The 27,034-nt window shown below is 42.6% G+C and overlaps 1 protein-coding gene and 1 long non-coding RNA gene across 3 annotated transcripts; one reads left to right on the plus strand and one right to left on the minus strand.

Moving 5' to 3' along the window:
- On the minus strand, window positions 1-13,533 carry LOC116995930. Of its 2 annotated transcripts, XR_004417845.1 has the most exons (6): window positions 13,469-13,533; window positions 10,711-10,783; window positions 10,314-10,371; window positions 10,109-10,203; window positions 5,162-5,334; window positions 1-684 (listed from the first exon to the last, which is right to left on the minus strand). It is a non-coding gene; the product is annotated as an uncharacterized LOC116995930 (long non-coding RNA). The 2 variants fall into 2 exon arrangements; XR_004417834.1 differs by lacking the exon at window positions 13,469-13,533 and having other exon boundaries at window positions 10,711-11,187.
- Window positions 13,096-26,798, plus strand: CD83 (CD83 molecule). Its single transcript, XM_033058965.1, has 5 exons — window positions 13,096-13,353; window positions 13,482-13,612; window positions 22,952-23,165; window positions 23,279-23,382; window positions 25,134-26,798. The coding sequence occupies exons 1-5, from the start codon at window positions 13,311-13,313 to the stop codon at window positions 25,290-25,292; spliced, it is 651 nt and encodes a 216-aa protein (XP_032914856.1). The 5' UTR covers window positions 13,096-13,310; the 3' UTR covers window positions 25,293-26,798.
- Window positions 26,799-27,034: the final 236 nt, after the last annotated feature.

Genomic DNA, 27,034 nt, shown 5'->3' on the forward strand with positions numbered 1-27,034 from the left:
GCTTTCTCTTGTGTCCATTTTTAATAATCTCTGCTAGAAAAAGAGCTCCAAACATGAGCCTTTGTAATCCTTAAATGATTGACTAGGCATTTCACAAAGATAACTCCTTGACTCAAAACTTTAGAAAGGTAAAGTATCAGGACAGAAAAGTAATGAGGGTGAAGTGGTGGTGGAAAAAGGTTAGGAAGTCATCTGAGGAGAAATTCACATTTTCCAAATGCGTGGGAAAAATATTACAGATCTGTATTGAGAAACTGTAGATAAAAGTAGAAAACCAAGGGCTTATGAAAAATATTTGTTCCATCAATTTCTTCAAGCTGAATATGCTTTTCAGAGATTTAGAATTCTGCCAGCTGGGATCACTTTTTATTGACATTTATCACTCAGAACCATCAAGAATAAACATAAAATTCTGCTTCCACCACCAGCAAGAAATGTCTCAGCCATGGTATACACAGTACATATATTGAAATGTTTGTGATATTTTAAAATTCATGTAATTCTTCTCCTTTTGCTAAGGGAAGTTGACATTTTCACAGACCACTGTAGACAAATACTCTGTTCTCTTCTGGAAATACGGCCAGGCTTCCTATGACTTGTAATTCCCCATGTTCATTTAAGAAAACCATTCACCCTGACTGGTTAACTGTTGCTCACTCTAGATGAACAGCAATTAAACTCTTCCTGGGAAAAAAAAAAAAAAAAAGTATTTAGTTTTCTTTCTCCCTTCATCCTCTTCCCCTCCCTGCCCCTGGCCCCCCAAACTTCCTATTCCCTTTCTGAAAAGAAACAAATTAGAATTTTTAGTTCAGGAGACAGTTTACAGAATCATCTGTAAGGAAATGTCATCATAAACAAATAACACATCCACTTCTTGTTAGGGTGGCTCTGTCATTTTGAACACTTGTAAGACGCTGGTTTCTCTTCCGCATTTGAAATACACAGAGTAAACTGTATGTAACACCCAGACCAATTCAGAGGGTGAGGAGGGAACACAAGGAGCTTTTCAGTAATTCCTCCTGGCCATACACAGTGACAGATCACAGCTTTTACTTCGCCAATCTGTTTTTACTACTCTGCTCAGGACCATCACAGAGCATTACCAAGGGAGGATTTTTTACTGACATAATTGGCACAACTCCCTGAGGTAACCAAGCCTCTCAAGGAAGAGAGTTCTTGTCCTTGTCATGAACACCATAATTTTAAAGCCAATGGCAATGAGATTAGTTAAATGAGGTGTTTTACAATAAGAGTACAGTGACCCACAGATATGACAAAGCCACTTCAGACTTTAATTGGAAAGAATCTTAACTCTTGTGAGAAATGTACTTCTTAGAAGGGCAGAACTGTAGGGATGGTTGGTAGTGAAAACCACTCAACTTGTAATTCTGCATTGAAAGCTGCCAGACCAATTTTTGAGAAGACTTGGAATTTTCCAAATTATACAGTATTGCATGTAGAAAACCAGCCGCTATACTTCAGAGGCCACCAAAGCAAAATTTTTCAAAACTTGTATTTTGGTAGTTTGTAAAAAATAAATAAAAATAAATATAATTACTGTTCATTTTATAAGCCTTCATTACCAGAATTGAGAACTCATGGAGCAGTTTGTTTGGCTGGTTTGCTGAGGAATATTGACCTTTGGCTCAGGTGTGCTCTCTAGAGTGTGTTTAATATGCCTCAAAGGAAACATTCAAGCAGCATCTGTTCTTTGTAAAAAATGTATGAAGAAGTAAACCAAAACTCAAATCAATATAAAATGTAAATCTCATTACATTTTAAATACGCCTAAGGAGAAATTACAGTAATTTCACGATTATAAGCCGCACAATTTTGACTAAAATTTTGGTCCGAACCCAAAGTGCGGCTTATAATCAGGTGTGGCTTACGTACGGACAAAGAACAAAAAGTTGCTGTTTTAGTTTGGAGGACAGGTGTCTGCTGAGAAAGGCGGGAACTTCTCTTTGAAATGGAGAAAGTAAACCCCCTCCCTCCAAATTATCATAATTTTTAAATCAAGGGGCTTTCAGGCAAAGATATGGGAATTAGGAATAACAGTTCTTTACTAGGAAAATTCAAATAGAAATACAGTACTACAAAGAAACAAACTCCAAACCCTGACAAAGTCAGAGTACAACCTGACACCCTGTCAGGCAGGGTGTTGCTAGCAGTCCCATTAAATGGTGGCTGCATCCTCCTGCAGTGACAGATGTGGTTCAGTTGGAGCAGTGCTCCTGTAGAAGGTGCAGTTTCCCTCCAGAGGTCCAGTGGTGATGTGGAGAAATCCAGTTTTCCTCTGGAGTCCAGTGGAGAAAGGGGTTCCCTTAGTGTCCCAAAACCTCTGTTTTTATCTTGGTAAGAAGTGCTGGGCTCTTGCCCCTGGCTGGAGCAACTTCCAATAGGATGAAGTCCCACAGTGGGACTCAACGGGCCATTAGCAGAAAATGACTCGCTGGAGGAAGGATGGGGTGTGAAAAGATAAAGAACAATGCCCTGCCTGGTTTCAATGGATGGCCCATTAGCAGAATATCTCCCATGGAGATAAGGATCACTGCCCCCACCCTCAACAGATGGTGATAGAATAGATACCTTTTATCACATTCTGTAATTGTAACGTGTGGCTTATAATCAGGTGCGGCTTATGTATGGACAAAGAATGAAAAGTTGCTGACATCCGGAAGTGCGGCTTATACTCAGTGCGGCTTATAATCGTGAAATTACTGTACTCACAAATGTTTAAGTCTTGAACTTGCCTGAGAAACAAATACTTTCATCAAACAAGAAGGCTTTTTTGCTATTGAGAAACTCCGCATGAATAAGAGTAGCAACCTCTGCACATTCAAGTCTCAAAGCAAAAGAAGGGGAAAAGGGACAGATTGAGAGGGGATTTAATTTATAAAATGTTGGAGAAGAGAAAGATGATAATTTCAGCTTTGAAAGATCTAGAATTGGATATGCAAAGCAAACCCCTTAGTCTCTAAAGAACATACAAGTCCTGCCAAATCCTGATTCTTCCATCATTCCTTCCCAGAGAAGAGTATCAAGGCATGAAGTCTAAGCAATGGCCACTTCCTTCTGAGCTCCTTTACTTTCTCAGGCTGTTAGTGAAGTAGACTTGTGCAGAGATGAATCATAATCCTTATAACAGTACCTATTTCCCTGATTTTCACATGATTTAAAAATCTGTGTTTTTATAAACGCAAGTGCTTTCTTAATAGGATAATGATTTGTGTCTGTCAGCATACCTACAACCAACTAGCTATTCCTAATAACTTCTTGAATCCATTGGGCAATTTCAACTAAGATTAACAGAGGAAGAGGGTTTCAAAAACATCAAGTTCCTACCAGTTTTGTAGAAATAAGTGGCTAAGTAAGGGAAAAGAATGCATTAATGCTCCCCATGGAAGTGCAGAGGTAGAAGCTCACCCTTTATTAAATGGGTGATTATCTCACTGAGCAGCAGCCATTAGTTGTGATTCTCATGGGACTGCTTGCCATTTATTAGCTGCTCCTCCTAGCACATGCAGGGATTGCTGTAGTCAGAAGAAAAGCAAATTTCCAGAAGCAGTCCAAAGCTGGCACCAGGTGTAAGGCTGGCATCTTTTTATGCTCTGCAGTGGTCATTTGCTCTGTGGATATTCAGAGAACATGACCATGGTAACAACAAGGAATTTGATTACAGGGAATTAAGCTTAGTTTTGCAACTCATTTGCTGGAGTAGGTTTTTCTCCAGCAGTAATTAATATGAGCAGAGATGATCAAAAGTGTCAGACTTGTCCAATGACATTGTCAGGATTCCAAGGGCACCACCCACCCTGCTTGTGCTACAACTGCTCTGGGGCTCCCCCAACTCTCACCAGGGACCAGGACCCCATTTCGACTCCTCTAGGGTTCTACCCCACTATAGCCAGGGACCAGGAGCCTGAACTGTGAATTTCTGTCCCAGAAATGTCACAGCAGGACCAGTTTGCAGCTCCTCACAGCTCTGCCCTGCCTGGCCACAGGCCCATTTCCATCCCCATGGAGATGCTGGATGCCTGGGGCCAGGGCTGGGGCTGCCTGGGGCTGGGACTGCCTCTCCTCAGGCTACCATGCTGCTGCCATCCTAGGATTTCTCCCCACCCACCCCTTGTAGCACCCTGAGAGCCACTCTATAAAACTACCAGTGCTCTTCTCTGAACCATATAATGGGATCACTTCCCACCTGTACCCCTCAGTCTGGAGTTCAGGTCCCTAGAGGAAAGGAGACACCAGAAGAACAAGCTTACAGGGCTTCTGAAAACTTTCTCCAGTTCCTTCTGCAAGCTAGGGGGCAATAAAGGAGTTAGGGAAAAGCAGAGAGAAGGAAGTTTAAAGACAAGAAAATTGGATAGAGTGGTATCAAGGCTCTCCTGGTGATCTCTTGGCCACTTTTGGTGCTTGCCTGGTTAGGCTGTTGTTCTCAGGACGTTTCTGACCTCAGCTGGTCACCTATTCAACTAAACCTGATAGGGATCAAGAAGAAAATGCCTTGGCCACCATAGTCCACATCCTAATAAACTGAATTAGCCACAGATACCTCAGTTATGTCAGTATGTCAGTCTGGTGCCTACGGTGTGGGCACATCACCACTTCTGACAAGTCAGTGACCGGGCAACCACCTGTGGTAATGGGTGAGCAACTTGGATCAGGAGCTTCTTAAATCACCTCAGCATGAACCCCCAGAGCCTGAGAGGCTGGGCTCCCAGGACATAAGTCACTTTAATATCTTCACTGTTTGTCACTCCTTCCTCTTCTAAAAGGCCGCCAAGTTGTCTTTGCCCACTCTGCAGTCTAGTTCTATTAGAGGAGTTATATTTGTCACATCTCTAGTGAAAACTTTCCATTTTTCATTTCTCCATTTCTCACTGCTCATCCTCCCACGGCACATCGTCATCCGTTTCCTCAGCCTCCCCCTCAAGAAAGAGTGGTTCCCCTTTCCATCCCTTGTGGGTATCAGCAAGGTTGCAATAGTTTTGCTGATGACAGCTTGTGAGCAGAGCCCTAGGCTGAAGGGATGAGGGAGCCTGTAGGAACTGAGTGTCTGGGAGAGTGTCCCACTCTTTTGAAGAAAGTGGTTCCCAGAGACTTCATAGAAACTCTCATGGGGGTGCTCCCTTGTCTAGATGTCCTTGTCCCCCACCTCCAGGAAAGCTAGGCTCCATTCCCGGCTACCTCCCACGAAGCTGCTGTTCCAGTGGCAACGGCACACACGGTGCTTTCACAGTCTTTGTTGGGTGTTGCTGCTCTCCATTTTGCTAGGTCTTGTTTTCTTCAATATGTGGAGCTCTCAGGCAGTAATCTTTTCTTTGAAAGCTAAAACAGAACAAAGGAGCAACTGTCAGTATATAGAAGAAATGCAACCAAAAGGAATGAACGTACGTTAACCCCAGCAGTATTTACAAAGTAGAAGGTCCCTTGTTTCCAAGTCACCATTTCTGATTCCTGTGGAATGCACCTGCTCAGGGTAGTTGAATGAAAGTGTTTGTAAGAGTGTCCTTCTAAGCTAAAAAAATGAAGATCCAAAATGTACCAGAGGGCAAAGCAATGTAGCAGTATATTCAAGCATCCCTTGCACTTTTCCCTTTCTGGATGTCAGTGACAAGGAATAAGAGAGAAACCAAAGACTTGCCACGGGATGAGTCAGAGAAACCAAAGACTCACAGCAAATCCAGAACAGTGGTGGTGGGTGACATAAAAGGAGATCGGCCAGAGGAGGAGTTTTGCCCGTCTCCTTGTTGAGGCATTTGAATGGCTCCTCCCTCATGGATCTGTACCTGGAGTTGGGTAATGAGCCCATCAGACCCCTTGTAATGTAAATCAGCAGTGGCTGTTTACAGAATGAGTGGGCAAGGAGTTCTCAGTTTGCTCCACTGACCACTGTGAATCATTTCCATGCACAGGTAGCATCCAGTGCAGTTAACCCAACATCCCAGTGCTTTAGGTCATGACACCTGAACAAAAGATTTCAGGGCAACACACAGATGCACTGACAATCTCTTTAGGATCGTCACTCAACAGACCTATCTCCAGGCTGATCCCAAGCTGCTGAGGTGGGGGAAGGCTCTGTGAGTGGCAGTCTTATCTGGCGAAGGGACAGAAATGATCTCATATCTTGAGGGCACATTCACTTTTGCAGTGACTTTTCAGGAAGATACAGTAGTAGAGGACTCCTGATGCTCTATCAGGCATACATCCATGTGGTTTTGTGATAATTAAAAGAACTGCATGGTGATGAAACTGCTGGATGCAATACCTGCTGGCTGGATGATGTGGAAAATCTGGGCAAGCTTTTGGAGGAGGCTTGAGAGATTCTCCAGACACAGTGTATGGAGCAAAAGCCTCAAGAAAGGAGGAGACAGTTTTGAGGGTAAAATGGGTGCAGTCAGATGGTAATTTGGAGGCCAGGAGTTCCATAGTACCTTCATCTGAAATGCCTCCAATACCATGAGCAGAGCTGAAGTGGGAGAAGCAGAGAGACAAGCTGTCAATGACTGGCTAGGAACTAGCTGAAGACAAAGGATTTGAACTTGTTTGAAAAAGGGAAAACTTTCATTATGCATGAGTCAGATTCAGGTAAACTAAAATAAAACCAGTGGCGGCACCTAAAAAGATATTAGGAGAATTTTTTTTTAGATTGAAGGAAGGGAGAAGCTGACAAGTGTTAAAACATGATTCAGGATGGCATATATTCAGAACAGGAAGTCAGGAAAACAATGCTCTGCTGAATAAAAATAATTTGGTGAAACTTTAAAAGGGAGTATGAAGAATAATCAAACAAGAAGGATGTCATAGTATAACAAGAGAAAAAGAAAAGATGCATTTTTTATGAAAGCTAGAGGTCTAACAAACAAGATAACTTTAAACAGAAACTTGATGGCAAGGAAGCAATTGATCAGATGCTTTAGAATTGGGATACAAAACATAAAAAAAGAGACAGAGGAGGGAGAAACAGTAGAGAAGTGGTAATGTATATTAGAGAAACCTTAATGCCAAATCAAAGTAACAAGCTAGTTTTGTTTACAAGCAGCTCAAAACCTATATAGCCTGACATTCCTGGCCTAAGTCAGAAATATGCCATATCATATCAGTATTAAATCAAATGTCTGTGTCTATTACATGCTGAGGGAGATTGGAGTTGCTGACAGAGCAAGAAATGCAACAATAGCAGCAGGTATCAATTTCCTACTTGTATATTGGATACATGTCACACAGAGCATTGATGCTGCATAAAATGAAAATACTGTTTCTGCATGAAAGAGCATACAAAAGAAGAAGGAACTTTTATATTAGCCTGCAGCAGCATGCAGAAGCTGGTTCAAAATGTCCCTGTTCAACATACTTAAGGAAAGAAAAAGAAAAAAAAAGCCCAAGTGACAATATAATTATGTAAGAGCAAGGAACTTTGTAAAAAATAAGCTAAAACAGATGCCTGAGGGCTAAAATACTTGCCTGGTGGCTATTTAAACATAGCATGTAATGCATGTAAGAGTACATTTTCTCTCTCCTCTGTGTATGGACAAAGATTTTGGAAAAGAAAAGCTGACACAGTTAACAGCCGTATAAAAGTATTTATTAGAAGCAGAAGACTTTCTTCACAAAATAGAAGTTGTGTCCAAGAATGGAAAATAGAAAGGATCATAAACCCTGGAAGTTAAATGAAAACTACAACAAGGTCATCCATATAGAAACACATCAAAAATTTCTGGAGATATAAAGGTCCATCAGTAAGGAGTCTGAAAGAAATTAAGGCACCATGGGACAACAGAAAAACCCTTCACGTGAATAACCTATTAAAAAAGGAGGGTAAATGGCCCTTGTCCACATTTGAGGGAGGTCTCTAGTGATGCTTGAGGGGGTTTTGTTCTTGGGCTCCTGCTGTTTAACCTATCTATAAATGAACTGGAAAAGAGGGCATATGGTGAGAAGACAATCTGGTGAAGGCACAAAATTATTACACATTGTAGGGGTGAGTTGCCTTAACTCTTTTCAGGCTAGACAAGTATTCTGCTGAGGTGTCAGAGCATGCCTGCACTGATCTCATGCTCTTCGAAAGGCCTGGAGAAAGCCAAATGATCATGAGAGACAGCAGAGGAGAGAAGAAAGGAAGCTCAATGTCAAAAGGTCAGGAATGTACAGATAGGGAACCAGAGGAGGATGCACCCCACCCTGAAGGCATTTGAGGAGCCAGCAGGCAGTTGTCACTGATGCTGTGTTGGAGACTTCAGAGGAAAAGGGAATGGATACAGGCACCGCAGTCACCAGGATTCTTCACCAGGCTTCCTCTTTCTTCTGCTGGCGATGGCAGGGGAAGTTGATCAGGAAATCCCATGACTCAGTGGGACCACAGATGGGGAAGGTATTAGAAAAAAATAGCCAAACAAGTGGTCTGGAAGGCGCCAGGAGAGGGGCCTCAGCTTGTCACAGCTGTGTGTGTACATGGCTGGGTCCCTGGATGGCAGTCAGGGAATCCTGTAAGGATTGCTGTCAACACAGGCTGCTCCCAGGAGGAGCTCCTGACTTGCATTCCCCGTGGGCTAAGGAATCAGCTAGGAGTACAAGGCAACATACTGGGATCCCTAACTTCTTCCAATGTAAGAGGTCCCATAGAAATTGTCTAGGGAAATTGTGCAGGCAAGAGAAAAGAGAGAGGAGCACCAGGAGGAGTAAAAATTTCCGCAGCATGATTTGGGGGCAGGCATGCTGAACTTTAGACCTCTAGTAAAACAGTGCTGGGTGTAGCAAGGAGATGCAAGATCTAAGAAGGACACAGGGACTATATGGGGACTACCATTGCAGAACTGAGCAGAAATGTCAGGAGCAATATGTCTGCTCTTTACCTTCTGGAGAAGGCAGTATGGATGACCCCACATGTAGGGCAAGCAATGTAGAGTACTAAAATCTGCAAAGATTTCTGCCCAAGATGTCCCCAGGCACCATCTACCAAACTGATGAAAAAAGAGGATCCAGGGTCCTGTTAAAAATGAGATTTCAATGTGCATCTCCAGTGGATGCTGCAGTTTGAATACAGCACCTTGGGCTGCTTGACTACCTGACAGCTCACTGTCTGCTGCTGCAGACAAGATGATGTACTAGGTGCAGCTTCAGTACAGCCTTATCCTAATTCTTACAGTCATGTTTATAGACTTGAGATCATCTCTTGCTCCCTTCTTGCTTGAATGCAATTCCTAAACTCCCTAAAGTGTCTAAAGAGGTTTCTCATTTTGGATGTCTCCATTGTGAATCTGTTCTTTGGGTCACACTTCAATTTCTACATGAGTATGCTTAATTCCTACTTTGAGAAACAGGGCTGGCACATCTCAAATGGCTCACTCCAAAGTCCAGGCATTTCAGAGGACTGGCTGTTTGTGTATAATTAATTTGGTGTTATTTATTGAGCTGGCAGCAGCAGACAGTCTGTAGTACAAAGCTCTATGCTCCCTGCCAGGTCACAGTTCCAGTGTTTTGGTTTCTCAGTGTTGCTGGGTCGTCACTGTTTAAACAGCAAAGGCAGTCCCTGACCCAATATCTGCCATAAAGGGGCAGAGAAGGGAACTTGTCCTTAAACTTTCCTCACTCCAGTTTGTGAATAATTTACACACCTCTCATTAGCTGCAGCCTGGAAAATCTCAGTTGCTTTTACTTGCTGGTGTGGGCAGTGTCAAGATCAAGGCATGACAGGAAAATAAATGCTATGGCTGCAGCTCTGCTGGGCCCCTAAAAATACATGACTGCTCTGTCTTTGTGGCTGTGGATTCTTCTGTCACTGTTCCTTCAGTTGATGTTGCATTGTTACACACAGAATATTATTTAAAAACAGTTGTCTGCTAAAACATATAGCAAAAGGTTTCCAGTTTTGCTAGCTGAACCGAAGCAATTTTTATTGCTGCACAGGAGATTAATAATAATAAACAAACAACCCCCTTCACCAGAGGCTTCACAACAGATATGAAGCACATTGATGGACCTTATTCACAGCAGGAGCTTAAATGCAGTGGAACAAATGATATTTAATAATCATATCCCAAACACAGAAAAATCTATGCCTTGACAAAAATGCTAAATGCTGTTTTGACATCTTTGTCTTAACCTTTCAACCTTCATTGTGGAGAGCTCTATATTCCTTGTAGAGACCTAAGGTTTCGTTTTCTCTTCAATGCTGTGCTTCCTGTTGAATGCTCACACCTGGGGGAAAACACATTAAATAAACATTCTTATATATTTTGCAACCACACACTGGAGTGAGAACTCAGGAAAACTCTGCTACACAAGTATCTGAGGGATGTAGTACCTACCTGGTTCAAGGAAACAGGATACGATTCCATGAACAGTATTTCCAAGGCTCTATCAACACTGAAAAAAATATACAGTCTTGACTTTTTAACCTTATCCTACAAATCCATCCCACATCCTTGTGCTTCTAGCCTCATTTCCCACAGAGAATGAAATTTCTGTGATCATGCCATCTGGCTGTCTATCAGCCAGTATGTTCTGAACCCGCTTTCTATCAAACTGACAGAGGGATCGAGGCTCAAAGAGAATTAAGTGCCTATGAAATTCATGAAAATCAGCAGCTGGGTCAAAGATGAAGATCCAAATGAGCACCCTTGCTAAGGGAAAGGTAGGCAGAACGCAGCAGTTCTACACACTGCTTGCTAATGTCAGCCATCAAGTGTGCAGTTCTGGACTCACCAGGGCAGATGCTGCTTCTTCCTCAGTAGTGAGCGCAGGCAGGGGAAGGAGAGCAAAAGGCAACAAGGACACACTGTACGAAAGGAGGTCTCATTAGGTCCACAGAACAACGCATTTAATGATAAACTTCCACTTATTCACCTAACTGTGCGGCTCCTGCAGTTGCTGAGGGTCCTCAAAGACGTGGATCTGTTTCTCATGGGGAAGGCTGACAGGCAATCACTACCTCTTCACTCCCACACCCTGACCCGTGCCGCAGAGCTCCCATTGCTCCCGCTGCTCAGTGAAACTCGAAGCAGGTTCCAGGGCTCTGGAGACAAGAGAGATCTGGAGATCTTTGAAACCGTAGAAGGGATATTAAAAGTTTGGAAGGAAAGTACAGCCCAGTTCAAAGTTTCCCTGAAGAAAAAAAACCCTACCAGGGAAAATTTAGAAACCAAATGATTTCTCCTTCCCTAGTAAAGGGAGTTTCAGCTTTTGTTTTTTGTATCTTGCTCTCCTGCTTCACGCAGTGTGCTGTGGAACAGCAGCTGAGCTTGCACATACTTCTGGAGCAAAAGGGCTGTTTTGCTTGAAGTTATGCCTGTTCTGGAGGGAAAACCAGTGTGTTTTTAAGAGCCCTATGTTTTAACTAACTGAGGAAGAATGTTGTTTAACATCACCTTGGCAAGTGTGTGCGGCATGGACATTGCCCAGTGCAGAAGCCTGGCCCTTAGCTTACCTTCAGTGCACTTCTGTGTGAGTGAACTTGTGACCCCAGGCTTGCCACAGCCCCCTGGCTGCGGCTGGCCAGGCCACCAGGGGAAGGACTGCTGTGGGCTGAGCTTGCTGTGGTTCGACCACGGGGGTTTCCTCACGATGAAAAGGGAGATGGAGAAAGGTTGTGCCTCTTGATGGCTTTATGAAGGGTAAACATGTAGCTCTGCAGGACTCACAGAAAGAGGCCCTTGGGTGAAAGCTGAGTGCCCTTCTTGGAGATGGGCTTGATGTGTGACCAACACATGGGAGCAGAAAACCATCATTTTAGTCAAGGACAGATGTGAAATATATTAAATGGAGCCCTCTTCTAAGATTTCCTCCTACAGCAGTACATCTCCCCTGCACCCCCCATCCCACTTCTATCTTTTCAAATACTCCATTATTTCACACAGGAGAAAGAAGTGATTTTCTCTCACTCTCAGGAGATCCACTGGGTTTTATATTTCACTTGTTCTTTCTAAGCAATAGATTGAGGTCCTGGTCCTTGAAACCAGAAAACATAAAGAGAAAAAATAAAGCTCAGAGCCTGTTACATTTACCATTATGGTCAATGAAGATAGAAGCAAAAAGCTTTAAAAGTAAGTGGGCTATTCAAACAGCAAGGCCTCCAGTGAAATTGCTGTCTGACTTTCTTCACAGAATAAACTGGAGTTTCCAAAAGTGCTACCCACCCACAGCATTTATCCATCTGAGCAACACTTTTGCATGCTGGGGAGTTGTCAAACTGACTTCTCACAAAGTTTTCTAGAGGTGATTTGGATTTAGGGTGTCCAGACTGGAGTGGCTTCCAGAACCCTGGTTTTCAAAAGGGGCTGACTATATATTCTCCATCCATCAAATTTTGACCCCCTTGCCCCTCCCCTAAATAGCTTCTCTCCATCATGATCTCAGTAGCCTAAAGACAGCAGCCACAAGGGTTTGCCAAAAATAACATCAGCAACTTTCGGTTTCAGGATTTGTAAATGCTTCTGTGATCGACCTTGGACTTCCTCAAAAATTCTCCAGGGGTAAACATCTCTCACAGATCACAGGGAAAGGACTTCCCCTCCCCCTCCAGATATCTAGAGGGGATGTCCAAATGGTTCCTCTTCTGGGAGCTGCCTTGACTTTTTTCCACGACGAAATATTCCAGCATATAATTTGTGAAGTTATGCCACTCCAGATGCCTTTGTTTGTCTTGAGAATGACAGAATTTGTTAAGAAGAGAGAATGTTCTATCTCACGTGTGCCTACTTGCAGTTAAATGTGTAACTCTACTGAAATAAAGTTTGTTTAGCTCAGCCATGCTGATAATTCCTATATAGCTCTTAGTTTTCCACAGTGCTGTGACCTGAGGTCTTAAATGTGGTTTCAGAAATGGCACATCATAAGGCCAACCTTTGGTCTTAGGGCAAACCTGTGCTCTTAGAGTTGCAGAGAGAAGGTTGAGAGGGGATTTTGGGCTGACAAGCCCTTTCCCCTGACATTTTGTCACTCAAGAGACACTCGCTCAGTACCGATTTTCATGGCCTTCACACCAACCCACAGTGCCTCTTGGCCAACCTTAAACTGTTCAGATCAATACAGAGGGGGAGAAAAAAAGAAAAAGGGGAGGTGAATTGCTACCAGTGCAAGTGACTGCAGAAATGGGAGTGACCTCACAGATCTAAAGGGGAGGAGCCTTCGTTCATACATGCAGGGATTTTCCCTATGACGAAAAACCTCAAGATAAGTCTGGGGGATTCCCCAGTCTGCCTTCAGAAATATCACTCCAAAAGCAGTCACAGCTTCACTCTGCTCTCACAGTCCATCCTGCAGAGAGGCACGCTGTTGCTGCTCTGTGATCTGAAGCAGTAAAAGCCATGTCTTTGGGACTCTGCACTCTGCTCCTCATCCTGTGCAACGGTAAGTGGGCAGTCCCGCAATTTTCCTTCTGGTCTTTCATGTTTGTTTTGTGGGGATATGTTTTGGGAAGACAGGAAGGATTGTGTAAGCAACCTCTTTTAAAGGTGATGTGTACCTGTGCTTTGCAGTTTGGTGCTTGATCCGTGGGACTTCTGTGATGATCCCAGATGTTGCTGTGAGGTGTGCTGAGGAAGCGGTGCTGCCGTGTAAAGCTCTTCAGGACTCCTCAATCTCCCACCAGACAGCGTCTTGGTATAAAGTAAGAAAAAAACCTAAGTTACTTGAGTAGTCTGCTTTACTTCCCTATCTGATACTGGCTTGTCTTGTATGAAATGGGTTGTTTTCTACAGAGGAATCCTCCCATTAGTGCAGCACAGAGAAGGTAGCATTGCAAACCTTTGAGCTGACCATAGGGAACAGGCCTTTTCCATGTCATTGGAGACAGGCTGTTTGAGTGTGATTCCCTGAATTGCTCTTGACCTGCTTTTCTATCTAATTATTGCTGGCTTCTGTGGATCAAAATTTAGGTGATGCCCTATGTACAACCTGCCAAATACTACTCCAAAGAGAACTCTTCCATAATTTTCTTCAAAGCAAAAAAAAAAGTATTTAAGCCTTGCAACATCAATGATGTTGCTCTTGCTTAATACCCTCCAAATAGGAGATGATTTTTTCTTTGAAGTACAAGAACTAAAAAAGTACTGACTATTCTTTAGGAAGATTTGACTTAGTGGGGTGGGCATAAGGGCAGGGTGTGAGCAGAAGGCAGATGGAGAGCTCCTCCATTCCCCACTCCCAGCCATACACTCCTGCTGTTTATCATGGGCCAGTCCTGGGGGTCCTTTTGTTACCTGTTAAGTCAACTCTCTGTTGCTGGTTAAAATAGTGGAAAATCAATCTGTGAATAAAGATTTTGTGGGTTACAGTGCTGAATTATTTTCCCATGTGATGGTAGAGCAATGGAAGGGAAGAGGACAAAACCTTATTTATGGATGTTGAAAACCGTTAATTTATCTCTGCCAGAACCTAAAGCCACAGCCTTGGCTTCCTCAGCAGTTCGGTCAGATACAGTTCTAAACTCATTTCCGACAGTAAACCAACAAACAGTGTGTGTTATTAGATACAGCTTCTGAGGTTGAAACTTGCATCTGAGTTTCATTGCTGGTACAACAACGAGCACCTGCCTACAGACTAGATGAGAACTGCACCTCAAAAGAGCTGTTTTGAACCTCTGACTGCCAACCCACCAAGTGCAGCATCTTTTTCCAAACTGTTGAACTAAGTGCAGGTGGTAGACAAAGAGGAGAGAATAATGCTTTTAGTTGAACTTCACTATGGGATATGGGATATGAGTCAACTTATTATTTTTTGTTTTCTGCCTCAAAAGCTGGATAAGGATCTATATTTCCCATCCACATATGTGCTAATATTGAAGGCTCCCTTTCTCCTACAATGTCCAGGAAGGGCAGAGAGCTGATGGAAAGCAAACCATGCTGTCTGGTGGACCTAGAGGAGTTGAACAGAAGTGGTAGGGAGTGGGGGAGGAATAAACAGCGAGGTTGACTAGATCCCAGAAAAGTCTCCCCCATAGCACGTTTACTTGTTGGAAGTCAACAAAACCAAAACAAAAACAAAAAAAACCCAGGCTGAAGTGTGGGGAATCCTCCAGAAGCATGTGTTTCCCCAAGTCCAGTGGGAGCTGGGAGGGCCAAGCAGCAAACAGTAGCCAAAAGCCATTCCGTGACGAATAAGAAAAGCCTATAAAGCCAATTCTGTGTTGCCTTGTAGCTCTTTGCAGTTCCACGTAGGGACAAAATGACTGCACGTGCACAAAAGGGTGATATTTGATGATGTGGGGGCCCTCTCTGGTGCTGCTTCCCTTTGCAGCAGACATGCTGTTACAGTCTAGACTGCCACTGTATGTCCCCTGCCCTGTCCCTATAATCCCTGCTCCCTCCATGGTCTCCTTGCTCTTCCTGCTTGAACTGCTTTGCAATCTTTGAAAAGATTGATTTTCCAGTGTCCAGCATGACAGAACCTCGCACGTATTTTCTCTGCTGGCACAAAAAGTAACAAAAGTCTTGCTATTGTCAGCTCTTGCCACAGTCCTCAGGGGCTGATGGCACCAACCAAGGTACTGCAGTCTTCTGTTTGCTTGTCCCATGAGGGAGGTGGGAAGTGGGGACAGGCAGGCGGTGACGCCAGCCCAAGCCACAGTTGCAGCCATATTAGGAAAAGCAGAGTACGAAATTTAAAAAGCCTGACTTCTATGGGGAAAAGCAATCTAGGCTCAGTGTTTTGTGCTGGACAACCAACACTTCTACTTGTGGGGCTAGCTAAATAAGCAACAGCTTGAAGATCTTTCTCCTCCCCTCTCTACACTTAGACTCTGTGCTGCTGTCCCCACTCAACACTGCAAAGGAGGGTGAGGGAATGGTAACACACTCCACCATTCCCTCACCCAACACAGGTAATTACTCTGTTATTTAAAAACAACTACTGAAAGATTAATCAATAAACACCACATATAACCCCAAAGGACTAATTAAAAGGTAATTGCAACAAATTGTATGAAATTTCAGGCTGTAAAGTTCAAGCAGCTGTTAGGCAAAATCTTTTGTATGAGGTCACTTTGAACTGTGAAGTAAATGCAAGCAATTAACCTTTGCTTCTATTGCTTTGAAAAAAATGATGGTGGCAATGTTGCGGTGCTGCCTGTGCAGCTGTTTGCACCGGGTGAATGTTCTGTGAGCAAACCCCTCCTTCCCACTGGCACCTCTGTGTGCTCAGACCAATTAAGGGCCAGTTTGTTACAATCTGCTAAAAAAAAAAAAGGTTGTAATGTAAAAGTATTTGCTGTATAGAGAAGTAACTGTCTAATGGAGTTAATATTCTGGTGTCCAAATCCAACTGAGTGTAATAAAGAAGGTTTGCATTCAATTCTTTTGCTAATGTCTCACACTGCAAAAAAGAAGCATGGATGTGTTTGACCTGCTGTGCATCCAGGATTATTGGAGCTAATTATTGTCATGCAGGAAGTCACCTGTGTAAGTGGTTCTGTGCAGAATCAGGACCACAGTCAGTCAGCCAGTCAGTCAGTCAGTCAGTCGGACAAAATTATTTTTGCTTAAAAAGATATGAAGTAGGCTGGCTGAACACACTGGGGAGAAGGTAGAGCACCAAGTCCTCTTCCAGTCTGGTGCAACTCTCATTCCATTCACTATGAGGCCATGGGAAAGAATCCATAATGATGATAGTGTAAAAGTGTGGTACGTTTTTAGGAATGCTGGGCAGCCTGCATGCCATAAACAAGCAGCATGGAAATTTGCCAGCTGAGAACTGAAAACTAAGTGTTTTTTTTGCCTAAGTACCCAGGCACTGGGAATTGTCTATAGAAATGCTGCTTTGAATCTCTACAGCCCACCTACGAGACAGGAATCTGGGTAATGAAACTTTACTTATCCCTCTGCCTCGTAGGGCTGTTGAAAACTGAACAGTTTCTCTTTGTGCAGTACACTGAAAATGAGAACCACTTCATAATTATGACTTTATATCCAGTATGAAAATCAAGTTTAAACACACACAAATGAAGTCCCAGTGGATATTACAGTATTTTCTTCATGTGATAACCAAAAGAGTCTTAATCTAAAACAAATCTTGAGGAACAGGAAAGAAGGCTGTGCTTCAGTGAAGAGAAATCTGTTAATTTTATAGCACTTCCTTGAAAAATATAAAATTGTGGCAGAATAAGAGGGGGAAGTCATATTACAAAATAAGAATAAACATTTTAGACATATAATATTGACTACACCTTCCTTCAAATGAAACTACTTTTGCTAAAAGTGCATAGCTGTGATATATTAGCAGAGGAAAATATTTGCTAAATTATTTCAGCCAAATTTTTAACCTAAGCAAAGAAATGCAGTCCAATGCTCCTCAGACATCAATTCATCCCCAAGTAGCTTCATCACACTGATGATTTAGACAGGAAGGGAACAGTGGAAATGATTTCATGACCAAAACAATTCTTTTGTCTGACATGAGCTAAGGCTGGATGCCCTTAGCTACAAAAAGTCAAACCAAGCCAACCAACTAAACAATAAAGACTCTGTGTGAGTCAAAGGGCTTTTCCAGCTGGCTCATGTGTCACACATAGTTTCTTTGGTGTTTTTTGGGGTTGGGTTTTGGATTTTCTTTCCTCATCTCTTCCCCCCTCCACCCAAACCCCTCGCCTTTTTACAGCACACTCCAAGTTCACTCACATGTGCCCACAATTTGTGTCTGTTATTTTCAAATTTAAGTTTGGTATCTCTACATAACACTGTATAGGAACCATATGGATGCACCTTTAGCACTAAGCGAATGTGGAAGCGTTTTTGTGCTGAAAAATTACACCTATTAAGCAGTTTCAGCTCAGTTGTGTTTCATTATATGTTGGCTATTGGGCATTGCCAGAATTCTATATATTTTGCTTCAGAAAATAAATTCCTTCTGGCTCTATGTAGGTTTTTAGCTCTCTATAACAGTCAGAAATTTCAACTTGGCCATTATGCCTAGTATAAGTTTAAACAAAACCATTTTTGCAATTATCTCACCTTCACTAGAAAATAATCTGATGTTAATATGTTCCACCTTTATACTGACATCAGTTTTGGACCTCAACCATTTTTGCTGAAATAAAAATCTACTTTTATGGGAAAAGTGGTTTATATTGGCATTTTGATTTACCTGGAAGACAGTGTACCATCTTAGTGTGGGAAAATTTTGATTAAAAAAGGTATTTAATGAGAGCAGAGAACATGAGTTAATGTGAGAACTGCTCACTCTCACATGCTCATGATAAAATTAAATATTAATTGATTAGTTGGGTGTGAGCACTACAGCATGGGTAAATTGCCTTTTAATTTATTACCATGTAATGTTGTAGCAGTTTTCAAAACCACAGGTAAAACTTAGCCAGCTAGATCTGAGCAAAGTGTTCCTCCTCTTTCTTTCACCTTGTTTTTAGTTCTCTATAAAATAAATATTTGCTGAAGAGCACTTAAATTTTGGGGGCCTAATTATTGTACCTATTTCTCATAATTCATCCAGTCAGAGAACATAATATATATTAATTCAGTGGTATTTTCAATCAAACATATCCCATCTTAATATCTACTGTATCACCACCAGTGTTCTTATCAAAAAGCTCTAGGCTTGGAGAAACTTAATAGGAATCAGTCAATTGACTAGAGAATATATGTGGGAAAATCACAACCTCTTTAGACCATGTGTTTCCAAGATTTTGGGAACTAGGATAACTTTCAATTAAACTCACTAAAAATCTTGTCAACTAGAGCTGGCTCCTCAAGGCTGTGTCCAGTTCAGTCCTGAATATCTCAAAGGATGGATATTCCACACCCTCTCTGGGCACCCCATTCCAGGGTTCAACCACCCCTACAGTAAAAAAGGTTTTTCTCCTGCTTTCTTTTGACTGAATTTCAGTCCCTGCCCAATGGCTCTTTTCTTGCCTCTGAAGGCCACTGAGAAGAGTCCAGCTTCAGTTTTTCTATCCCCCTGTTAATCAGGTTGAATCAATACTGATAAGATGATCCTGAGCCTGGTCTCCTCCAGGCTGAGATATTTCTTCCACCTTCTGCTCATGTCAGGGGCTCCAAGACATTATTCATCTTTGTGGCCCTTCACTGGACTCCCTCCAGTGAAGGAGGGATATGGCCCTGTCTGTCTTGCCCTGGGAGCCCAGCACTGAACCCTGCTCTCCAGAGTGTGTCTGAGCAGGGACTGAGCAGAGGGGAAGGGTCACCTCATTTCAGCATCTGCTTAAGATATTCTGCCAGGTGATTTCTGAAAGTCTGCCACAGACATTGCTGAAGGACAATGTATATGTGACATTAAACATAAACTCATATTTCTTCTGTTTTTTAATTTTCTTAATGGGTAGTTTTATGCAGATAGGCAGAATTATGTTGCCAGCAAGTCCCTGTTCACCAGCAAAATTCTAGGAGAATTAACCCCCAGCAGGTTACATGGTAATAAGGCCCTTTGTATGAAAATAGATTTAGTAGTATTTTCTACCTGTCCCCACACAAGTCATGATTTGCCTTTTGAATTTTGGTCAAGCCATTAGCAGCAAACATGGGAGTAGGAACAGACTTCCTTGCTTTTCTTCTCTATTTGATGTGGGGAGCAGGAGAAGCTGGCATGCTGCAGTTTGCTCAGCAGTGAGGTGAAAGGGAAACCAAACACAAATGAAATGTGGGAAGAAAAGATTTTTTTTCACTGATTAAAGAAGAGGATGATCTCTGCACAAGTGGATTGCTGTCTCTGGCAGCACTTGCTTTGATCCCTCTAAGCTTGTGTGGAATCAATTAGGTAAAACCCCCAGCATTTACCTTGGGCTGTGGTATCACCTGGAAGACACTTGGCATGAATTAAGTCTGGTTTATCATAGAAACTTGAGCTGCCTAAAAATTATCTGTCCAGTTAGCGAGATGCCAAATAATTCACAGGAGGTGGCAAGCAAAGTGGCATTTTTGTAATTTTAATTAGGTTTGGGGTGGGAAAGAGGTTATCTTGAATAGAGTAACAGGCAGAATGATGACCTTACTGAACATCTCATGGACTTCCTTTTACACAGCTGGGAAATGAGGATGCACTCTGCAAATTTGATCAGATGTCTTGTCGCTGTGTAGAGAATTTAAAAAGGGAGGGAGTAGTTTTTTGGGTTTTTTTGTTTTCTTTTGTTTTGAATAAGATACCAGGAGATAAGATTGCTGTGGAAAAAGGCTTGATTCAGGCATCAGAGAAAAGGTTGCTGTGACCTCTGAGTAGGGGTGGATGTACTGCCTGCAGAGGCTGGAAAAATGCCACCAGATGTCTCTGCAGCCTAAAAAATGCTGGAATGCTGCTGGGCACACAGCACCCCTGCAGACTGCCTTGCCTGCCCTTGCCCTTCAGCAATGAGGAGATTTAATGGAGGAAGAAAGGCGTGCAAACCCCGAATTAAACCCACACAAATGAGCCCTTCCTCCTCCTCCTCCCCAAACGCAAGGTTCAAAACCCCCATCCAGGTCACCAGTAGCTTCTCTGCAAGTGAGGGAGCCAGATTAGGCCACAAAATAACTTTTCCTTCTTTGGGGAAAAGCATGCTCTTAGTGCAATTTCACGATACACCTTTGCCTTACGCAGAGCATGTATAAGGCAAAATTCTGGCAGTCTTGTCTGCAGGGTCACCATCATTGTGCTTGCAACAGCAACCAAGCACCTTAAAAAGCTTTGGAGGCAATAATCAATCCTATCCCTCACTGCTCCCTTGAAATAGGGAAGTTAAATCATTTACCCAAAATCTCACTTGGAATAAGTGCATGGTCAGGCATGGGATGCATGGACTTAATTGAGTTTTCCCTTATGTGAGCAGTGCTGATTGCAATTGCATACAGAAAGATCAAAGTGTTTTCTCATTCCCAGATCTCAGCCACAAGAATCGCACCACCATTTACCACCCAAGACAGCAATTATTAATACTGCCAGTAAATGAAAAGAAAAAACTAAACCAAAAATTCCTAAACAAATCTAATTTTTTGTGTGTGTAGCTCAGACCTCCTATCTGCAATTTAGGGCAATGCAAAGGGCAGCCAGGCTGGTTCCTCTTATTGCCCTGTGGGCAGTTTTAAATTTCACTGAGGAAGGGGGTGGTAAGGGAAGGGAGAGTGGCAAAAATTAGATCTGAGGGAGGTCAACTATATCCACTTAACTGCTATTGACCTAGTTGTAACTAGAGCTGAGCCCTGCCTGGGTATTGGAATTCCTCTGGCCACATCGCTGACAATGTGCAAGGCCTGAAAATACCTAAATACCTTCCTTGTAGCACAGTGAAGTCTCTACAGCCTTAAAACCACCATACATACTGCTTGTCTTGTAGCTGCTTGGAGCTGAGTGTAATAAGAAAGAGAAGCTGGGGTAAATTTACCGGGGCATTAAGGGAGAGATTCTTCCCTCTTTCTGGGTGAGGTGTGGAAAGCCCCAGGAAATTACTGTTGTGTTTCAGTTGATGCACTAAAAAACCCAAAACCTTTCTGAGTAAGAATCTTTACAATTAAGGAAATCTTGTGCTTAGTCTCATTCCTCAGTTCCTGAAAAGTTCCCCAAACTGCAGCTTGTTTTACACTGCAAAAATAGCAATGCATAAAGGAGCATCAGACCCATACTTCTCTCCAGCCTGTCGAGTGTGCTTTCCCCCTGCAAACACATGAAAGGGAAACCAGATACTCCTAGCCTCAGTAGGGGAAAGTTGTGTTAATTTTAATAACTTACAGTGTAACTGGTATACCCGATGCAGTAGCTATGCTGATAGAAAGTAAGCACCCACATATGACCCAAAAATGTGCCTATTAAAATAAAATAATAATAATAAAAAAGCCTTGGCTTACATTAGGTATACGTTTGGCTGAAATGCTGAGCCTTGGGCTTATGAGCTGGCTCTGGCTCTGCTGGTCCACAGAAAGATTGAATTCCTTACTTGAGAAACCTTTATGGCAGTCGTGCTGCCTCGAATCCCAGGGAGCAACTTCAATGAATAAGAATGGACACAGGCTAATTCAAACCCTTCTTCCATCTTTCAAATCAACTTAGTGATTTCTCTCTTCTTTGTGGTTCCCAGCCAATTGTCATTTTCAGTGCATCCTATCACCCCGCACTACGAGCTGTTCTGGGAATACACTTCATTCCTCCCGCAGCCTCTCAGCAATGCCAAGGAATGTAGCTCTTCTGGTTACAATTAAGAAATTCAACATACAAATGCTCCCCAAGTGCACCAGAACCTGCTTGTGACCTTCACGCAACTGAATCTGAACGAGTTGAAGCAATTTTTTTGTTCTTTGGTTTCAGTCATGAGTGGAAGGGAGGGAAGTGGGGTGGGGGGAAACTTCCATTCTTCCAGAGAGGCAGCATGGTTTCAGGGGTCAGCTACATAGAAACTGGCACAGGAAAGTGCAGTTTCCAGGGCTGCATTCCCACAGGGAACTCTGGGCTGTGGAGCGGCTGGGAGGATGCCAGCCTGTGCTTGACAGAGCCCTCGTACACTTGCTGGGTGAGCAGGTTTAATTGTCACCACTGCATGGCAGAAGGTGTGCTGGCAGGGCAAGCACAGGCAGCAGTGGAGCTTCCCTGTCTGCTGCCATGCTCTCCTGGACACCTCTGGTCCCCAGGGCCACTAAGCACCTGGGTAGGGCTGCCCCTTGCTGCCTCTGCTCCATCCCCATGGACTGTCTTTGTCTGAACTCTTCTGAGGCCTCTGCTACCTCCACCTTCTGTCATGTTGCTGTCCAGGTGGGACAACTTAAGAAGTTATTACAGAACAGTTCTATAATTCCTATTTATAGATATTTGTACCTATATATAGATAGAGTCAATTTAAGCAAAGCCCCGTGTACTTTTGGATTGCAAGCATGAACATATTAAATGGATTTGAGGTTGTGCTCCCCCCTGCCTCTCTTCAGCCTCTGCATTTTCAGCCATAAGCCAGCTTTAAAATTTTCTTTACCCTAAAACTGAGGACGACACTGTTGCCCAAGAAGAGAAATATATTTGTGTTTTCCAGATGGCTGGAGACAGTGAAGGAATAGCATGGGAAGTCCTTGATGTGGAATCTCATTATCCACAAGAAGCTGGAGGGTACTTGGAGCTCTCCAATGACACCTTTTCACTGAGGATCAAAAATGCGACCAGCCAAAACAGCGGGACATACAAGTGCACTTTGGAGGGGCAGAACGGAGAACGCAATCTGACCAGCACAGTCACATTAAAAGTAACAGGTACAGTGGAGAGCTTTGACTGTCCCATACTCAGCGTAGCAGGTCAGGAAGGTAACAGTTTTAAAATATTTTGCAAACACCAGAACAATGCAACACCTTGCTTTACATTTTAGGTTGCCCTGGAACAGAAGAGGACAAACTAAAAAAATACAAAGGCGAGCTCTTCATGCTGACTTGCCTTGGGATTTTTTACTTGCTGCTCATCTTCTTTACTTGTGTAAGTAATTCCCTTTCTCATAAGCAAAGAAACAATACTAACCAAAATACCCCCACTCATTTCCTCTGTTAGCACTGCTTTAACACAGCTGGTCTGAAGTTGGTGTCCATACTTAATTTATGATTAAACTCAGGTACACGAGGATGGAGTTCCAAAGAGAGACAACTGTGCCCTGATCTAGCTCTGATTTAACTCAAACTATCAGTTATTTGCCTACACTTGCACTGCTCATTTCTGCTTCCAGTTACTCTGTGTAAATTGCTTATTGGTTTAAGGGCACAGCAACAGATCTTCTGGTTTAGTACCTGGGACGAGCATTTGTCCAAGATGGAGCCCTTCCCCACTTATGGAATTGCTTTGTGTGGTGGCATGATGGACATGTCCAAGTCCACATGCTTTTTGCCTCAGTTTCCACATTCGTAAATTGGTGACAACCCCATTTCAGACAAGTAGTTTTGTGAAGTCACATCTTTCTTGTTAAACAGATACTTTAAAATACATGGAGAAAGACCTCACTGGGGAGTTTATCCATATGCTTACTGCTGGCTGGTAGCTCTGGGAAAGGAAGGGAGAGGAGGTACTTGGGAAGCTCATTCCACAGAAGAAAAACTGTGCTTTGGGTGCAGTGGCAGTGAAGTCACCCCTTCATGCAGAGCTCTGCGCCTCCTGGCTCAGAGGCAGCAGGAATCTTAGGTGCCAGTACAGTGCAGCACTGGCTGCATTTGTAATAAAAACCAAACCAAAATCAGCCCCAGCATTTTGGGGGGTCAGATTTAACTTTTGCTGCCTGTTTCATTTTTGCCTTCTTGTTTTGCTCCTCAGCAGATGAATCATAACTGTTGATCAGAGTGTATCTAATTAGCTGTGCTAAATGTAGCTTTCCATGTATCTTCAGGGAGCAATTAAATTTATGCCTGTCTCTTTTTTAGATTGACAATTCTGCCAGTAATTTGTGCCATTCAGACTAAAGTTTGATGAGATAAGTCTTGTAGGAATTTGTTAGGATGGAATATGAAAGCAAGAATATCACTCAGAAAAGACAGATGCCCCATGTTCTTCTCACTGTCCTGAAAGAATTTCAGATCTCTACAGAAATCTCTCCTCCCCTCACAGAAAAAAGTCCCAGTTTTAGCGGTGCAGTTATAAAAAGCAGAGCTGTGTAGTGAGGATAATCGCTCTGATGGAATTTCATGTATCTTACTTTTGGGTGAGGCCCTGTCTCAGGTATCAACCTAGCCTTTCGTCAAAATTTAATATTGACCTGATCTCACAAGTGAGGTTCATTATTTAAAATGCCTGTTAAGTTATTACAGGTTGCCTTGTCTTCTTATGTAGTGAAGATTGTGCCTTATCTCCACTAAACTCAAAGCAACATTCACTTTACAAATGGTTGGTAGGACTGGGGCTTTACTTTGACAACTTGATGAAAACATTTCAGGCATTGGCTTGCATTGAAGGCAGGTGGAAGCACACTTGCAATAGCTTGGTGCAAGGCCTGTTGAGATGAAAATGTGAATCAAGTACAAATTTCCTTTTTTGACTGAGGCTTTTGTCCTATAAAGTTTATTGATTTAGCAAAAAACAGCAGCTTTTATTGGTACTGGGTGCATCCAGCGACAAACAAATGGGAAAGGTGTAATGAGCTATGGTTAGCAAAGAGAAAATGGAAAACCTTCAAAAGTTGCTTTTTAAAAAATTGACTTTCATAGGAATTCTCAGTTTTAAGCTTTCCTTTGTGCTTTCTCTTTTAGACATGTCTAAGAAAAGAGAGTATGTCTCCCAGTTATCAAAAACCCAGATCAGATATGAAGCACATGCTCACCCTCATCAACGTACACGAAATAACAACTTTCCAGCATTTAAACCGTGACAGTACTTGCAAAAATGAGCTTACTTCAAGTTCTGTGTAAATTGGCATTGATGGCACTGTGGACTCATCAGTAAACACAAGCTGGATGGCTGAGTGGTATGGAGAGGAAATGAATGCTAATACATGGTCTCTTCAGAACAGCCTAAAAGAACAGGCACCTTGTCAGTGGTCTGCTTGTGCTGGACAAGCCTTCGGCAAGCCCTGTTATGCACTGTGGTAACTTTTGAGAGTTAATCAGCTAAGAAATATCTTTACAGCTGCACAACATGTTACACTGTTGTTATGAGGTTGGTATCAAATCACTATGCTGTGAAGCCCTCTTTTTCTGAGCAAGAATATGCTTCTAACATGAAGACTGAGTTACAGGGAGGCCATGGCTGTGCAAAGCCAGCAGATGAAGCTCTTCACTGGAATGGTATCTCCCACCTTTCCAATGCAAAACACAGCAGGTGCTGTGGTATGAAAACATGAGTATACAGGGCTGTCTCTGCTCTGAGCCTGATCCTGGATGGAGTTCCTTTACTGCAAATGAGATGTAACTCATCATGTGATGTTCAAGTAGGCTGAAAAGGTAACTTCATGCTCTTGCACTGGACAGATCAAAGCAACATCTACTCTTAAATCTTAAAGTGACAGACAAGCTAAGAAGGAAGAAGATTTTCTCGAAATCTTTCTGGACTGAATGAATTTTTTATCTCAGCAGAAGAAATAGGGATGTATTTTCCAGATTAATCTATAGGAAGCTTCAATGAGACTGTTAATCTTAAGAATGAAGAAGACTGTGATATTAAGGACATGGAAAAATGACTTACTGTGTGGTTTACAAAGCATGAAGCCAAACGTATGCAACACTCATGTCAGTCAAGTTACACGAGTGAGGACCAAAGACATGGCTTGGAAGAAATCAACCAACCATGTCTTTGGGATGTACTAAGTTAGCTATGAGATGGGACATACGAGCTTTTGGTGTTGGCAGTGTATGTATGCAAAAAAAGGACATGAGAAAATCTGAACTCAGGCACACAATAAAGGGGAGAGAAGATTTGTCCTTTTGGACCAAAGTGCAAGTGATCCTAGGCTCTGAATCCAAGGAACTTCCTTCTATTGGATTGCTAGTGCAGAAGGTGAAGGAAGAGGAGTCTAAAGTGACTGTGGTTGCTTATGCCATAATGTCAGAATTTGAGCCCAAACATCAGAACTTGCATAACCTGAAGAACACAGTCTTAAAAAAATACTTCAAGAACTGACCGAAAACATTAGAATTTTTAATGCAGTTTGGAATTCCAGGTTGTTGACAAAAAGATCTTTCTGTAATCCTTTGACTAATTTTGAAGTGTTGATGGGAAGAAAGCTGTACATCACTCAACACTGGCTCTGTGAGCAGGGTAGATGTTTGCATTGCTGGTGTCCAAGAGGCTCCTGACCAGAATGACTTCTAGTCACAATGTTCTTGTCACTATGTTTACTTAGAATGTACTAAAGTAATGCCACATTGCTTTTTTTCCCCCTGTAATTTCTACATTTAAATGTGTGTAGGATACTTGAAATAAAAATTCAGAGATAACCTACCATTTGGTTTTGTGTGCCACATATGGCAAATAAACCCAGAAACACTCCGTATCAATTGCATTTTATTTTACAACTAGCATAATTACATCAAATAAGGTAGAGATGGGATTCAGCCTCTTCTGCAGGAAAAAGCCTCTATGTGCATATAACTGATTAAGCAATGGATAATTTTATGCAATTCTAAGGACCTAACACCATTTAAATTTTCATCAA

This window comes from Catharus ustulatus, chromosome 1 (assembly GCF_009819885.2).
Source record: "Catharus ustulatus isolate bCatUst1 chromosome 1, bCatUst1.pri.v2, whole genome shotgun sequence".
Classification (NCBI taxonomy): domain Eukaryota; kingdom Metazoa; phylum Chordata; class Aves; order Passeriformes; family Turdidae; genus Catharus; species Catharus ustulatus.